The sequence below is a fragment of the Oratosquilla oratoria genome, chromosome 6, assembly GCF_046742065.1.
Source record: "Oratosquilla oratoria isolate Oo_2021 chromosome 6, ASM4674206v1, whole genome shotgun sequence".
In the NCBI taxonomy this organism is placed as follows: Eukaryota; Metazoa; Arthropoda; class Malacostraca; order Stomatopoda; family Squillidae; genus Oratosquilla; species Oratosquilla oratoria.
In genome coordinates, this window is record NC_134782.1 from 68,729,488 (window position 1) to 68,746,694 (window position 17,207).

General features: G+C 44.2%; 1 protein-coding gene across 1 annotated transcript; it reads right to left on the bottom strand.

The window, feature by feature from the left end:
* Window positions 1-120: 120 nt before the first annotated feature.
* LOC143026570 (uncharacterized) lies at window positions 121-14,256 on the bottom strand. The gene is made up of 2 exons (XM_076187185.1): window positions 5,348-14,256; window positions 121-4,983 (listed from the first exon to the last, which is right to left on the bottom strand). Exon 1 carries the CDS (start codon window positions 10,458-10,460, stop codon window positions 9,846-9,848), a length of 615 nt encoding a protein of 204 aa, XP_076043300.1. The 5' UTR covers window positions 10,461-14,256; the 3' UTR covers window positions 121-4,983; window positions 5,348-9,845.
* Between the last annotated feature and the right edge of the window lie 2,951 nt (window positions 14,257-17,207).

Genomic DNA, 17,207 nt, shown 5'->3' on the forward strand with positions numbered 1-17,207 from the left:
AGATAGAGCTTTCTATCTATATACCAAGAACTTTTTCCCCTTACAAGGGGAGTAGCCAAATCAAAAGGCTAGTACCCCCTCCCACCCATTCCACCCCCATCCACCATCCTTTCTTCCCTTTCATCTTGGTTCCTCATGGATGACAGTGCATCCCTGTATTCCACCCACTACCCTGGGACAGAAGTAATGCAGCAAGACACAGCACATCCACAATAATGCTGCTTCACTTAATAGGTGACCCCCCCCTCTCGGTCCTCTCGTGCAGAGAGAAGAGAAAATGGGCTGTGTCAAAATATCATTCACTACCTGCCATCTCCCCATCCCATCCCTACCTTGTATCAAGGTATTGTTTATACACAGCCATTCTCTACTCATCCATATCTCCTGCCTTCCCCCTTCCTTGCTCAACACTCCTTGAGTTTTGCATACATACATATGCCAAAGCCTCTTTCCTCCTTACCACAGAGATAACCAAAGTCAAAAGGCATAATTCCACTCCCACCCATTTCATCCCCACCCATTCCACTCCCATTCACTGCCCCTCCCTCCCTCTCATCTTGGCTCCTCTTAGATGACTGGTCATCCTTGGGTCTTACCCATTGCCCTGGGTCAGAAGCAATGTAACAAGACACAGTACATGCATTGCAAAGCCATTTCATTTAATCAGTGACCCCTACCTCTCTGTCCCCTCATGCAGAAATATTGAAAACAGAAATCCCTTCAGGCTGCATCAAAATATCATTCACACACAACCACTCCCTAAATCCCCCACCCACTCCCTTCCATTCATCACAGTATGATCCAAACACAGCCATTCTCCACTCACCCCTATCTTCTGCCTTCCTCCCTCAACAAACATTCCCCTCTTTCTCAACACCCCTTTCACCACATCCATCCATCTCATCATCAATCACCCCCTCATGTTCACTCCATCTGCCTCTGCCTTCCACACCTCTTTTACTGATCTTTCTTCACTCATTCTTTCCATGTGCCCAAACCATCCCAATACTCTTTTATCAACCCTATCTCCCATCTCCTTTTCCACGCCTGCTCTCCTCCACACCTCACCCTATCCAACCTTGTAACCCCTGCCATACTTCTCAGACATTTCATCTCAAACACATTTAAACTCTTCCTCTGTTCTGTTCCATGTCTGCCCCATACAGTGCTGTTGAGTTTTGAGTTTTACTAAGTGGAAAACCCACAACCCCACAATTGTTAGCAATGGTTGTCAAGCCCTCCCATACTATTCACTCGGAAGCAAATCTGAGTGAAGGCAAGGTTGAAGCAATCCACTTGAAAATTAGAACTAAAGAGCAGAATGTAAAAGACTTCATGGTGACATATTCACCCCCCTTAAGACAAGCACTTGGAATGAAGCTTAATATAAAAAAAATTTATTGGACACAACTCTCTTAAAGAAAACTATTAAACAAAATAACAGTTTAATCCATATTGGAGATTTTAATTGCAATAAGGTCAACTGGAAGGGATGGAAAGCAAGTTACAAGGCAGGTTCCTGAGGAAATACACTGTTAAGTATAGTGATGGAGAACACAGTGACCCATTGGGTAAAGGAAGTGACTCAGGTAAGAGATGACATTCCCATGAGATTAGATCTGCTACTAACCAAAGAATGATTTGACTACCTACCTTATAAAGGAGAAAAAGTCTTTGGTATATAGGTAGACTAACCAAAGATCCAGACTACCTTTGCCCCATAGGAAAAAGTGACCCTGTAGCAATTGAATTTCAGCTGGACGATGAGGAAATAGAGCCAAGGAATGAATCACACAGACAAGGGAGACTCACTTTTGGAAAGGCATTTACTTAGGGTTGAAGAAACTCCTTGAAGCAGACATATCACAGGCAAATTTGCAAACCATTGGTCACTGCTATGATATATCATCCACTTGTTATTTTGCTCACACATACACTTGTCACTCCAGCCAGTCATCAATGTAGGGTAACAAGGTGGGTGTGGGAACAATACATGGATTATGTGAAAAAGTACACAACTTGGCAAACATAATACCAATTTATAAAGGAACTAACAGAAATGTACTGCTAAACTATAGATCAGTGTCCTTGAAAAACACACTAACAATGAGAAAACAGTAAAAGATAATGCATCCCAAACAAGAAGAAATGTTAAAAAACAAATTTTGATTCAGAGACCAAGCTGCCAAATTTTTACTTGAGAGTGACTGATGTGCTGCATGAAAGAGAGGTATGGGTGGACTGAGTATATCTGGTCCTGCAGAAAGCTTTGACAATGTACCACACAATAAATCGAAATGGAAAGTAGAAAATGCAGGTCACAGCAGAAACATACTAGACTGGATAAAAGATTTCTTAAAAGGCAAATGCACAAGATCAATAATGAAAGATGAAAAATCAAAATGGAGAAAATTAACCAGTGGTGTACCATGTGGCTCGGTTTTGCCTCCTGTAATGTTCCTCATACATGTTAATGACTTGACAAATGGATAGCTATGCAACCCTATTTTCTGATGATACAATGATCATGAAAAGGGGTGAGAAGTGAGGAGGATTGTATAATGTTGCAACAGGACATGGATAAAGTATACAAGTGGAACATTAATTTTAACACAATTTTTTTTTTAGATATTGGCAATGGGCCAAAGTAAGATAAGGCTGACCATGGATTATAAAATGGGAAATGAAATAATAGCAAAACCAAAGAAAGAAAAAGATCTACCAGTAGGTATAATGATTAAAGATCAGTCACTAGAAACGCACATAAGATGGCAAGAGTGACCTATAGTCTGTTGAAAAATATGAAGAAAAGCATTACACTACAGTACATGTATGATGACATAATGAAAAATGATCACTGAAAGTTTGATATGGCCCAGACTGGAATACATATTGGTGATGTGATCCCCGTATTTGAAGAAAGATATAAGAAAAATAGAATACAAAAGGCAGCAGGAAGCTCGCTGGTGAAGTGGGATAGGGAATCATTACTTGCGGAAAAAGTCGAAGGGATGGTGGTTTGAACTCTGCCACCAGTGAAGTTGAATCAAGGGCATGGTTCATTAAATTCCACATTACAAAGTACTCTGTAAGGGGCACTGTCCTAACCATAATCATATGTGGATTGGTTGCAAAGTAGGACTCAGGAAGCATATGTACAAAAAGACAGAAACAAAACATAAAGGAGGCAAAGGGAAGAGTAGATGTAAAATGGGGTAGGACCACAACAGAAATTTTTGAAAAGAATATAAAGGTATTTTGAAATGAGGTGGAGTAAGTCAGGTAGAGAAGAAGTAAAAGGTGCAGGTGGACAGACATTAATGGAACTGAAGGTGGTAATGAGAAAATGGGTAGAATATTTTAGAGAATTGTTAAATGTAGAGGTGAAGGAGGGATTGGTTGTGGCAATGGGAGGAGCTAAGAAAATTACTGTGATGAGAAGAAAATGACGGATATAGGGAAATATGAGATACAAGAAGCATAAAAAATTATGAGAGATGGTTAAGTGCCTGTGTTGGATGTGTGTCATGTGTAGTGTCTGAAAAAGGAAGAACTTATAGTGGATTGGCTAGTGAGGTTGTTTAATGTGTACCTAAGGGAAGGGAATGTGCTGGAGTAGTACCTGTATAGTTCTGCTTTACAAAGGAAAAACATGTGGGAGGGTGTTAACTGAGAGAATTAGGAGAGTAATTGATGAGGAACCCTGTGGGTTTAGGAAAGGTAGAGGATGCATGTATATATGTTTTTTGTGATAATGCAGATTTGCAAGAAGTTTTTGACAAAAAGTGAGGATGTGCTTAAATTGTTACGCATGTCAGGTCACAGAGTGTGAGGTACTCTAAGCATAGAACAAGGAGATGGAGAGTGTTACTGTGGATAATACTGAAATATTACAATATCTACACAATAGAATTAGAGCTTTAGAGAAGGCTGTTGCGAGCCATAGTGAGGAGAGTAGAATTCTTTGCTCTAAGGCCCAAGACACAGACAGATTGAGTTTGATGTCAGATGATGGTGTATGGAAAAAGGTAAATGGCAAAGTACAGAGAAGAGGAAGAAAGCCTTCACCAACCCCACTTCAGTGCAAAAACTCCTTCCAAGCTCTCGCAGGAGTAGAGCAAGAGGTGACAAGCAAACAGCAAGGGGTAATGGAGGTGCAAGAGGTAAAGAAGAGGAGGGCAGTCCCTAAATCCTTGCCCACAGGTAAAATTATGATTGTAGAGGATAGCCAGGCGAGATATTTAGATAGAGCCTTTCAGGACCCTCACATGGATGGGTTGAGGGGCATATGCCAGGGGCGGCAATTCTAGCCAGGACTTGCTGACCACAAGTCTGACAAAATAATCATAATAATAAAAATAAAGGTCAAAGAAGCCCTGAATATTTTACTGTAATCGACGAATTTGGCGGTAGAATCTATAAAATATGAAATATTTCCCTTACCCTTTCTACCATAGGTACATTAAATACAAAAATTTAAATATGTTTAATTATTTTGCAAGCCAACAGCTAAAATAGGCAATAAGGGATGGTGGAGCTGAGGAGTGGTGATGGGGGAAAGGGGGGCATTACGGAGAACTTTGCCCCGGGGTGGCAACTAGGCAGGTAAGGGCTCTGGAACCTTTTGTGGTAAAAATAGGAAGCATAAGACACAGGTGTGTTTCCCTGAGGCGGGGATTGGTGATATAAGCGCAGGGGGCAGCGTATGAAAGTTAGGCAGTGAGGAACTGTTTGCGCTGTTCTGGGGAGCGGTAGATAAGTTTAAGAGTGGAGTTGTCATGATATGGTTCGGACAAGCCAGGGAAATGAAACTCACAATAACACTAAGGCACTCGGGAAGGTCGTAGTCTGAGAGCGAAGGGGAAATTGAAGCTTGGAGAGGACTGCTGCTTGGAGATGTCGAGCCCTGGAGTGAACTCGTCGACTTGCTATGGAAGACCACCCGCTCACGCGGGATCTTCTTTTGTGCGAAGGGAAGAATGTCTGTAAGAAGATGAAAAGATAGTATTGTATAAGAGAGCTATTGCCAAAATGCGCTTTTTCGTGAGCGATTGATGGTCGTGGCTCAGGAGAAATGGGCAGGGAACTTGGACGGCGGCGCCGACGCCTGGGATTAAATCACCAAAAGTTGAGAAAATGGTAGTAGGCATAGCAGTAGAGAAAGGTTGAAAAACGTAAAAAAAATCTTTAGTGGGAGGTAAACTGAAATGAGAAGATGTAGTATAAAAGAAAGGAAGCGAATTTTAGCCGAAGAAAAAGTACGTGTAGATGTTTGTGCGTGGGGTGTGGCTATGTTCGTGAGAGGTGTGTGCATATATCATACGGGAAGTGAGTAGAGTTCACTTACCGCGTGTGGCGTTGCTGATTAACCCCAGCTAGGTAGCGCGGTCCTGATTAACCCCTGGCTGGGCTTGAGCGGTCTTGATTAGCCCCAGGTTAGGCTTGAGCGTTGAGTGGGCGATATCCAAAACGTAGTCAGGAGAGTGGATCCGATGGCAGTGCGAGGGTGGCAGGCGGGCGAGTGTTGTTTAACTTTCTCTTTCCAAGCACAACTCTGACAGCAGAGAATTACGTGACTTGGGAATTATGTGTAAATGTCAGAACTGTAAACCCTCTCGCCAGCGTCAGCCAAGAGGTCAGGCGTGGGTGCGAGCCAGTCGACAGGAGAGGCCTCGGCATATCCTCTCCCACTACCGGCCAGCGAAGAGTTAAGGGCTCTGAATCAGAGTTGGATTAAGGGCGACCTCTGCTAAGCCAGCGAGAAAATGTGCATGTATCTCTTTTCTTCCAAGCACAAATCTGAAAGCAGAAAATTACGTGACTTGGGAAATGTGTATATTTGTCTTTGGTGTAAACTCGCTTGTCGACGTCAACGGAAAGATCAGCCTTGTGCCAGACCGGCCGCAGGAAAGGAGAAAAGTCTCCTTCGCCGCGACCAGCCAGCGAAGATTGATGAGCGCTGTTGTGAGAGTTGGAGTAGAGAGCGACGTCTGACCTCGCGATTTGCGATTTGCTAGGTAAGATCATCCGCTTGCGCGAGATCGGTTTTTGTGGGAGGGGAAGAAGGCCTGTAAGAAAATGAAGAGATGATAGTAGTGTATAAAAGAGGGCTTCTGCCACCGGGCGATTAGGGATATTCATTTCGTGGTGTCGTGGCTTTGGGGTTCTGGGCAGGAGACTTAGGGTTGGAGACAGGGATTGATGTGTACACCGTTAGGTTACATAGGAATATCTATTCTTCTTATCCTCACCCAACAAAGTTAGAAAATGAGTAGGAGGTTTAGTCTTAGGGAAAGATAGAGAAATTGGAAATAATTTTAGTGGTAGGTAAACCGAAATGAGAAGATGTAGTAGGAGAGAAAGTTGGAAATGAAAATTTCAGTAGAAGAGAAAGTTCATGCAATTGTTTGTGCATGTAGTTGTGTTAGTTTAGTTTGCGGTATGGTTTTGTGTGTATTTTACACATAGAGGGTTGATGCCTCCAACGTGTATGCTTATAGCCTGTCAATTAATGGGCTACATCCAATATCATTACTATTATTATTATTGTTGTTGTTATTATTATCATCATTATTATTATTATTATCACCAGTCAAGGCTGGTGAAGGGGTGTATTATTGATAAGTACGGTTATACACGTCTTTTCGTGTAAACCGCACGTGGGACGGGCGCAGCTGACAGATAGTCTGTACGGTGTGGTCTAGGTGCAATGTGTTGTATTAGGTGTTTGTGTCTGTCGTGCAGTTTTTCTAGGTGTCTCGTGTGAAGTTTGTGTTGGTTGAGTGGACGGATGTTGGAAACTCGGTGTAGGGACTCAGCGGTTCTGAAGTCGCTCCATCGCGAACCCGTGATGAACTTGACTGATTCTGATTTCCTAGGAAAGACCACCCGCTTGCGCGCGATCGGTTTTTGTGGGAGGGGAAGAATGTCTGTGAGAAAATGAAAAGATAGTAGTGTATAAAAGAGGGTTATTGCCACCGGGCGATTAAGCGAGCGTTCGGGGGCTGCTGGTGGTCGTGGCTCGGGAGAAATGGACAGGGAACTCGGACGGCGCCGACGCCGAGATTAAAATCACCAAAAGTTCAGAAAATGGTAGGCGGCGTAGTAGTAAAGGTGGAAAAACGGAAAAGTCTTTAGTGGGAGGTAAACTGAAATGAGAAGATATAGTATAAGAGAAAGTTAAGATAGGAAGCTAATTTTAGTCAAAGAAAAAGTAAGTGTAGATGTTTGTGCGTGGGTCGTGACTATGTTCGTGAGAGGTGCGTGTATGTATCTTACGGGAAGTGAGTAAAGTTCACTTCCCGCGTGTAGAGCGCGTTCCTGATTAGCCTCAGGTAAGGCCTGAGTTGCCTGCTTTTCCCCAGGTTGGGTTTGAGATTCTGTAGAGTTGATTCAGTGCCGGTGCGAGGAGGGGCAGGCGGGCGGGTGTTGTATTATCTCTCTCCTTCCAATCACAACTTTGAAAGCAGAGAATTACGTGATTGGGAATTATGTGTAAATGTCAGAAGTGTAAACTCGTTCGCCAGCGTCAGCGAAGAGGCCAGCGTTAGGTTGCGGGCCGGTTGGACAGAGAGGCGTCCCCATTCCTCTACGTCGACCAGCCTGCGATCAGATGAGGGTTCTGAATGAGAGTTGGGTTGGGCCTCTGCTAAGCCAGCTAGCAAATGTGCGTGTGCCTCTTTTCTTCCAAGCAATACTCTGAAAACAGAGAATTACGTGACTTGGGAAATGTGTGTATTTGTCTTCGTGTAAACCCGCCTGCCGACGTCAACGAAGAGGTCGGCCTGTGCCAGACCGGCAGCACCAAAGAAGATATAACTCCTCGCCACCACCGGCCGGCGAAGATTCCTGGGCGTTTGTCGAGAGAGCTGGAGTGGAGAGACGTCCGACCTGTAGGAGCGCTGTGTTGACTTCTGAATTCTGAATTCCTAGGAAAGACCACCCGCTTGTGCGCGATCGGTTTTTGTGGGAGGGGAAGAATGTCTGTAAGAAAATGAAAAGATAGTAGTGTATAAAAGAGGGCTATTGCCACCGGGCGAATTGGCGAGCGATTAGGGGCTGCTGGTGGTCGTGGCTCGGGAGAAATGGACTGGGAGCTTGGACGGCGGCGCCGACACCGGGATTAAAAGCAGATTACAATCACCAAAAGTTCAGAAAATGGTAGGAGGCGTAGTAGGAAAGGTGGAAAAACGGAAAAATCTTTAGTGGGAGGTAAACTGAAATGAGATGTAGTATAAGAGAAAGTTCGAAAGGAAGCGAATTTTAGTCGAAGAAAAACTAAGTGTAGATGTTTGTGCGTGGGTCGTGGCTCTGTTCGTGAGAGGTGCGTGTGTGTATCTTACGGGGAGTAGAGTTCACTTCCCGCGTGTAGAGCGCGTTCCTGATGAGCCCCAGGTAAGGCATGAGCTCTCCTGCTTTTCTCCAGGTTGGGTTTGAGTTGTGTATGCTTGTAGCCTGTCAGTTATTGGGCTACATGCAATATTATTATTACTATTATTATTTCATCATTATTGCTATCACCAGTCAAAGCTGGTGAAGGGGTGTATTGTTAATAGGTACGGTTATACACGTCTTATCGTGTACACCGCACGTGGGACGGGTGCAGCTGACAGATAGTCTGTACGGTGTGGTCTAGGTGTAATGTGTTGTATCAGGTGTTTGTGTCTGTCGTGCAGTTTTTCTAGGTGTCTTGAGTGAAGTTTGTGTTTGTGTTGGTTGAGTGGACGGATGTTGGAAACTCGGTGTAGAGACTCAGTGGTTCTGAAGTCGCTCCATCGTGAACCCATGATGAACTTGACAGCGGCATTCTGAACCTTCTGATGCTCGTAGTTATTAGTGGGACATGTCAGCTGGCTTAGTCCCGGGGACTGGCACAGAATCGGTCTGACGAGGGCTAGGTACAATCGACGTTTGGTGGTCAGTGTTGCAGTTTTGAAACGTCTTAGCTTTCCCAGCACAGCCCTAGCCTTCACTCCCTACTTGCGGAAATGTGGGGTCCAGGTAAGGCCACTATCAAGTGTGCTACCCAGCACACAGGTATGGTCCTTCACTGGGATGTTTGTGTTGTTTATTTTAAGAGGAGTGTTTGTGATTGTTCTGTTGGTTCGCTTGCAGCAGAAGTATACAGAATTGCATTTCGACGCGTTGGTCTTAATGCGCCACTGTTGCTCCCACGCGTGTGCCCCGTCTAGGATGTTTTGCATTACGTGTAACGCTCCCTGCAGCGTTTTGTGTCTGTTGATGTGGTTAGTGTCGTCCGCATACGAAAGAGTTAGAGCCCAGTTGCGTGGATAAGCTGGCTCTGGCAGGTCATTCGTATATAGATTGTACAGAGTGGAGGCAAGGACTGACCCTTGCGGTACTCCAGCCTTCGGCACAAAAGGTTGGGACAGACAGCCCCGCCACTTTATTCTTATTGTCCTGTCGTCCAGGTAGTTGCAGAGCAACCTTGTGAACGGCAGGGCAAAGTCGAAATTGTGGTACAATTTGTACTTAAGGCCTTCATGCCAGACAGTATCGAATGCCTTCTCCACATCCTTACAAACCAAAATGGCCTTACCAGGGCGACCGTCTGGCGGTCTTTGAACCCATTGAGTGATCATGGATATTACGTCGTCTGCACCGCGCCCCGGCCGAAAACCAAATTGGCAATCCCTCAGCACATTCTCCGTCTCTAGGTACACGGTCAGGCGGCGGCATAGGACGTGCTCAAACACCTTACCAAGTACTCCAGAAGGGTGATCGGCCGGTATGAAAGGGGGGTGGAGGCGGGTTTCTGGGGTTTAGGTATGAGGATGGTGTGGGAGGCCTTGAATAGTTGTGGGAAGTACCCAGAGGCTAGTGAGTTATTGTATAGTGTCGTCATGTGTGAGATTATGTTGTCTGGCATTCGTTTGAGTATGTGTGCATCGATGCCTGAGGGGCCAGGGGATTTTAGTTTTAAAGCCGAGATAACCCCCTTTACCTCCTCCAAAACGATGGGGGCAGATAAGGGGATCATCTTCATCTAACTGAGAGAGATCAACAGTCTCGTCGGGAATGAGGGCACTACATCTGTTCATGAAGGAGTTAACACTGTGCAAGTTGCTAAAGCAATGTGGTCCTTGCACAGGATGGGGTTTGAAGACCTCACTCCATGCTGACGCCAGAAGGTCAGCTTGGTGTTGGGGGGAGTGTGTAGAGTGGTTAAGATGGTTGATGACCTTGGGTGGAGGCACAGAGCACTCCTCCAGGTGACGTTTGAGGGTCCTCCAGAACTTGGAAGGGTCCGTCTCACAGGCGCCGGAGAGCGAGGCCATCAGTTGCTCCTCCTCACGATATGAATCGATGTAGAGGGACTTCCTCAGGCTACTCTGTAGCCAGTGCATGTCTCGTAGGATGGCGATACGGGCCTCTAGGGGTGCTTGTAATAGATCTTTAAATCTGTTCTGTAGTGCAATGCGTAGTCTGTTAGTGCGCATAGAAGCGGTGAACGTGGCAACCTTTCGGTGCTTTGTACTAGGAATGTGCTTTTTTTACAGCGTTTTTAACAAACTTTGTAAGTGAGCGCCATTCCTGCTCTATCGCCGCATGTGGAGCGTTGTTCATGTTTGTGTTGGTGTATGTCGTGAGAGTGTTTTTGAAACCTTCCCAGTCGGCCTGACTGTAACGTAACCGAGGCTCACTGGGGATAAGGACGGGTGAGGTGGAGATGCGAAGGATTAAGGGTATGTGGTCTGAGAGGGTGGGGGCACCGGGTGAGATAGTAGAGTTGAGGAAGAAGGTTCGGCTGTTGGAGAACACCAGGTCGGGCTTACCCTGCAATCCATGACCTATGAATGTGGGAAAGTCCTGACCTAGGAACTTCAGCCGGTGAAGTATAGTAAGAGAGTCCAGTTGCCGACTCACTGTGCTGCTGTTGTGCGTTCCAGGGCTCCAAGCAGCATGCCTGCAGTTGAAGTCGCCAATGAAGAAGGTTGGGACTTTGCATGACATCACTTTGGCAATGTCAACAAAGGGGAGGAAGGGGATACGGGGAGGGCGGTAGAGGGTACAAAGGAGGATGGGACCGTGAATGGTGCTCAACTTGATCGCGAGCATCTACTCATAGTGAAATTGATCAAGTATAGTTGCCTGAAGGGACTTCCTGGCTAAAATACAGACGCCCGAGTACAAAGCAAGACCCCGACTCCAAGTGTTGAAGCCTTGAATCTTGGGAAGAGAGTCGGGGGCTGGATCACCCATCGAAGTCAAACAAATGACACCAGGACCGTGTCTGGCATTCTCTAACAAGGTGCTGGTCCTTTGTGGGGTCCAGTGACGGACGTTCTGGTAGAACACACGTAAATCCAATTTATCCATAGGAATAGTTGGCTTCAGTGAGTCCTACTAACTGGAGGGAGTTTTGAGAGGAAGTTTAGTTAGCCTTAGGGGCTTGGAGGGTTAGCACTTCGCTGTCGGAGGAGGAGGAGGATGCACTATCGTTAGACTGGACAGTGTCTGGAGTAGTGCTGGTGAAGGGGATTTTGTCCCGCAGCATCTCCTTTGTGAACTTAGGTTCAACTTAGGCCTCCCAGTCGAGCTGGCTCGTGGTATGGCCACGCGACGTGGGAGCCCGGAGGAGGAGTTGGTTGCCCCTGACGAGGAGGAGCGAGGGCTTAGGATTGGGGATCGTGAGCGGTTGCTACGTTGGTAGGATTCGAGTCTGGATGCCCTGGACTTGGGGCGTGATTGCCTTAGGTTAGGTTCTTGCGCAGCCTTCTTGGGGCAGGTGGAGGAGGAGATAGAGGAGGAGGTGGAGGAATCAGAGGGAGGGGGTGTGGAGGGAGATGGGGTGGAAACGGAAGGAAAAACAGAGGGAGCGGTGGGGGGAAGGGTAGGGGCTGGGTGGGGATAGGATGGGTTGTTGGGACCAAAGGGAATAGCCTCTAGGACGTGAGGTGGAATGGGGAAGGCAGGTAAGCTGAGGTGAGTGCTGTTGACAGCATCTCCTGCACCTGCTCCTTGCTCTTGGACATAAGCATTGCCGAATAGACAATACTCAGAGCAAGCACATGAGCATCCCTAGCTTGGTTGCAACTTTCGTCTCCAGACGGGCACTGGAGATTACCAGCTGCTTCCCTTTCCAAGGTGCTGCCGATAATTGATGCGACCGTATTACGGATTCCGGTACAGGAAGAGGGCTTGCTCGTATCCTGTCGAGAACGCTTGGACTTTGTTCTCTGTGTCCGCTGCTAGGCGCAGACCTTTTAAAGTAGGCCGGTGGGAACCCTGGCAGCTTTCCGAGTTCCTGGTTGGCTGGCCCCTGGCTGGACGGGATGTCTTTCCTAAATACGCTGGCCAACTACAGCGAGTATATAGGACTAACTCGAGTTGTGTGACAGCCAGTCTGGTTTTGACCAGCGGCGAGTCACTACAGAGTTCCTATTGTGTGGTATCCTTCCAAGGCATAAAGTTGATGGCATGTGGTATTCCAGGGCTGTTGCAATAAATTGCAGGTTAGCAAATCATTGTAAGGCCAATGGATGGGCCTTTGTCGACGATTGGGATTGCTTTTACAGAAATGATCTGTATACAAAGGACAGAGTGAACTTGTCACCCAAAGGATTTAGCTCCTTGCTGAATCCCGTGAGCAAGGAGGCATCCTGCACTTTTTTTTTTATAAGAATATATAGGGGTCTGGGCAAAAGTATCAATAGCTTAGTCAACAAAATATACTAGAGAGGGCCGATAACAATGTCATGTACCTTGACTCTACAAAAGCGTTCGACAAGGTCAAGGGCGGATCCATGCGGGGGGGGGGGGGGGGTACATGGGAGAAATTAGCGGTATTACAGTGGCAGGAGTATATTCATCACATCATTGAGGGTAAATGTTTAGAAGTAAAGATTAATTATTACTCTTACCCAATATTCTGAAAAAGTGAGAACATATATTTCAGTTTATATTAAAAAACTTCGTATTCGTGCTACAGAGTACATCTCTTTAAAAGCGCCATCTATATTTACAAAATTCATGTTAGCCCCAACCCCCAAGCGTCAAATATATTTACAAAATTCAGCCCCCCCCCCCCCCATTTTGATCCTGGATCCACCACTGCTTGTTTTGTTGTATAACTTTCACTTATATATATATATTTTAGCCATTTTTTCCATATTTTCCATAACAAACCGGTGTCTCTTTCCATTATGATTTTTGTGTATTTTAGTCTCCCCTCTGCTATTGTAGTGATATGGTTCGGACAAGCCAGGGAAATGAAACTCACAGTAACACTGTATTAGAGCTTTTGCCACTGGGCGATTGAGCGAGCGATTAGGGGCGGTTGGTGGTCGTGGCTCAGGAGAAATGGGCAGGGAACTCGGACGGCGGCGCCGACGGCCGGGATTAGAATCACCAAAATTTGAGAAAATGGTAGGAGGCGTAGTAGTAGAGAAAGGTGGAAAAACGGAAAAATCTTTAGTGGGAGGTAAACTTAAATGAGATGTAGTATAGGAGAAAGTTAGAAAGGAATCGAATTTTAGTCAAAGAAAAAGTACATGTGGATGTTTGTGCATGGGGTGTGGCTATGTTCGTAAGAGGTGTGTGTATGTATCTTACGGGAAGTGAGTAGAGTTCACTACCCGCGTGTAGAGAGCGCGTTCCTGATTAGCCCCAGGTTTAGGGATGAGCGTCCCTGTTTAGCCCCAGGTTAGGCTTGAGCGATGAGCGAGCGATGTCCGAAGTGTAGTCAGGTGGGTGGGTGGGCAGGCTGGCGGGTGTTGTTTTATCTTTCTCCTTCCAAGCACAACTCTGAAATCAGAGAATTACGTGACTTGGGAATTGTGTGTAAATGTCAGAAGTGTAAACCCGCTCGCCAGCATCAGCGAAGAGGCCAGAGCTTGGGTGCGGGCCGGACGACAAGAGAGGCTCCCCAAATTCCTCTCCCGCGACCAGCCGGCAAAGAGTTAAGAGCTCTGAATCAGAGTTGAGTTGTGGGCCTCTGCTAAGCCAGCGATCAGGTGTGCGTGTATCTCTTTTCATCCAAGCACAACTCAGAAAACAGAGGATTATGTGACTTGGGAAATGTGTGTATTTGTCTCTAGTGTAAACCCGCCTGCCGTCGCCAACAAAGAGGTCAGCCTTGGGCCAGACCGGCAGCAGCAAAGGAGACCAGTCTCCTCGCCACCACCGGCCGGCGAAGATTGCTGGACGCTTGTCGAGAGCTGGAGTGGAGAGCGACGTCCGACCTCTTGTAGCGCTGTGTGCGACTTGCTAGGTAAGACCACCCGCTTGCGCGGAATCGGTTGCTGTGGGAGGAGAAGAATGTCTGTAAGAAAATTAAAAGATAGTAGTGTATAAAAGAGGGCTTTTTGCCACCGGGCGATTGAGTGAGTGTTGTGTTGATTCTCGGCTTGGTTCCCCGCAGGGCTTCGGTTACAATAGATATGTGTATGTATAATCAATCAAATCATGTTCTGTTGATTTGAAATCCAAAACTCAGCAAAGAAGTTGACAATTTATCTCTCATTTTCTTAGGTGAGCCTGGGTTTCATATGCCAGAAAAATTGACATGCCACAAAGAAACAGACCTCGTTGAAATAAAAAATCAAGGGAAACAAGAACAGGAAAATAAAAAAATATGTTTTAGAGAAATATTACAAAAGCAGATGTGGGAAAACACAAAAGAAAGTTATGAAAGTGGTAATTAAAGAAAAGGAAAACTGGGTGAGAGATACAGTTGACAAAGGTAAGTGCATTGTGGTCCATGGTATCCAGGAAAAACATATGTATAGATACCAGAGAGAAAAGGAGAAGGAAATAGCTAAGGAGATTCTGAAAGAAATACAGGATGAAGGGCAAAATTTCTATAAAGAAATCAATGAAATCCATAGAATAGGCAAATGTTCAAAAAAAAAAAAAAAAAACATAGACCTCTGAAAATAAAACTAAGAACTCAAATGATAGCCGAGGAGGTATTATCAAAAGCGGTTAAACTGGCAAACAGCGAGAAATTCAAACATATATGGATACAAAAGGAAATGAGTGATGAAGAAAAAGAGAGACAAAGCTCTCAGAATTGAAGCCAATAATAGAAATGAGAAGAGAACAGACAGAAAAAATGAGTATTTTTTTGCGAGTGCTGGACACGAGACTGAAAAAAATGGTACATAAAAAATGGAAACTTTAAAACGAACAAAGAAAAGGAAATAAGAAACTAAAAGTGGCATACACAAATATCGATGGCATGATCTCTGGAATCAATGAACTAAATGACTATCTAGAAACAGAAAAACCTGACATCATGGGAAGAGTAGAGACAAAATTGAAAGGACCTCTATCAACGAGCATAGTGGGACATGGTCTATACAACCACTGGGTGAAAAATAGAACAGAAAAGCAGGGAGGTGTCATGATATTGACCAAAAATGGTCTAAATGTGACAACGATTATTGAAGGCCAAGGCAATGTAGAATTAATTATGAACAAAATTGCAAACAAAAAGATTAAAAGCAGAAAATTTGTAGCAGTGTATGTACCACCTAAAACACGTGTGGTCGGACAGGGAACATTCCAAATTATTGGAAGACACAATGATTGTACTAAACGAGTTACTGAAAGAGGGTGGAAACATGGTAATCATGGGCAATTTTAATGCAAAAGACATAATCTGGGAAGAAATGATAGTTAAAGGGGGAGATGAAGTTTGGAGCAACATTCTACTGGACATGACCATCAAATTCACCCTAACACAATGGGTTAAGAAAAATACTAGATATAGAAACAATAAGGAACTGTCGAAACTAGAATTAATATTAACTTCTGAACCAGATATTGTGAACAAAATGGAGTATAAAACACCAAGTGTGACCATATACTAATAGTTTGTATAAAAAGAACATAACAATTTAGACAGGAATGACAAACATAGAGAAGGAAGATTAATATACAACAAAATGGATTTTGTTAAACAAAGATAATTTTTCCAAAACACAAACTAGGATAAATTCTAAAAAGAGGAAACAAAGATGGAATACAAATGGAACATATTCAAAGAAAAGTACAAGGAATTATCAAATATGAACTAAAAAGAAACAAAGAGAGATTTACATAGTGTTGGTTTAACAAAAGGTGTAGTGAGGCTAGAAATAGGAGAGACAAAGCCTCGAAAAAATGGAAAAAATATAAAAATAAAAAATAAAACATCCAAATGGCAACCATATACTGTATAAAACTTAGGAATGAATATGTGAATATATGCAGGAAAGAAAAAATAAATTACAAAAAAGATATAGACAAATGTAAGGACCAACCTAAACTCTTTTACAGATATATAAATGAAAAACTAAAGGATAAACATGAAATAGTGAAATTGCATGAAGGAGTTAAAGAATATATAGATGACACAGAGATGGCAGAAATTATGATCAGACATTTTAGATCTGTTTTTACAATTGAGAGCTCACAATCTTGGGAAGATGGACAAGAAAGATCACCCACGATGAAAGAAATAAAGGTAACACAAAAAGAAATAAGAGACCAAATAAAAAAAACCTAGATGTAAGGAAATCACATGGACCAGATGGAATCACAAATTGGATACTGAAAGAGTGTATAGATGAACTGACAGATAAACTATACAAGATAATTGACTTCTCACTCAAAGAAGGAAAGGTGTCACAAGATTGGAAAGATGCAAACACAGTACCAATGTATAAAGGAAATAGGGAAGATCCTACAAACTTCAGACTGGTATCCCTTACCAGCACAGTAGCAAAAATATACGAAAAGGTCATCAGAAAAAAATGGACCAAACATTTTGAAGAAAAGAAAATAATAAAACCCAAACAGTTTGGCTTTAGAAGTGGAAGATCATGCACCACAAACCTAATCTGCTTTTACTCAAGATTAATTGAGATAATACAAGAAAGAGATGGCTGGGCAGACTGCGTCATCTTGGATTGGCAGAAGGCATTCGACAAAGTACCACAAAAAATTAATAAGAAAAATTGAAATAATAGGAGGAATACAAGGTAAACTGCTGGAATGGATGAAGGATTTCTTAACTGGGAGAAAAATGAGAGTGGTACTTAAGACACAAAAATTTGAACTGGGAAGATGTGAAAAGTGGTGTCCCACAAGTCTCTGTACTGGCTCCTTTAATGTTTGCCATATATATAAATGATATGGATGAGGGAGTGAACTGTTATATGAACTTATTTGCTGACAATGCCAAATTACTCAAGAGAGTA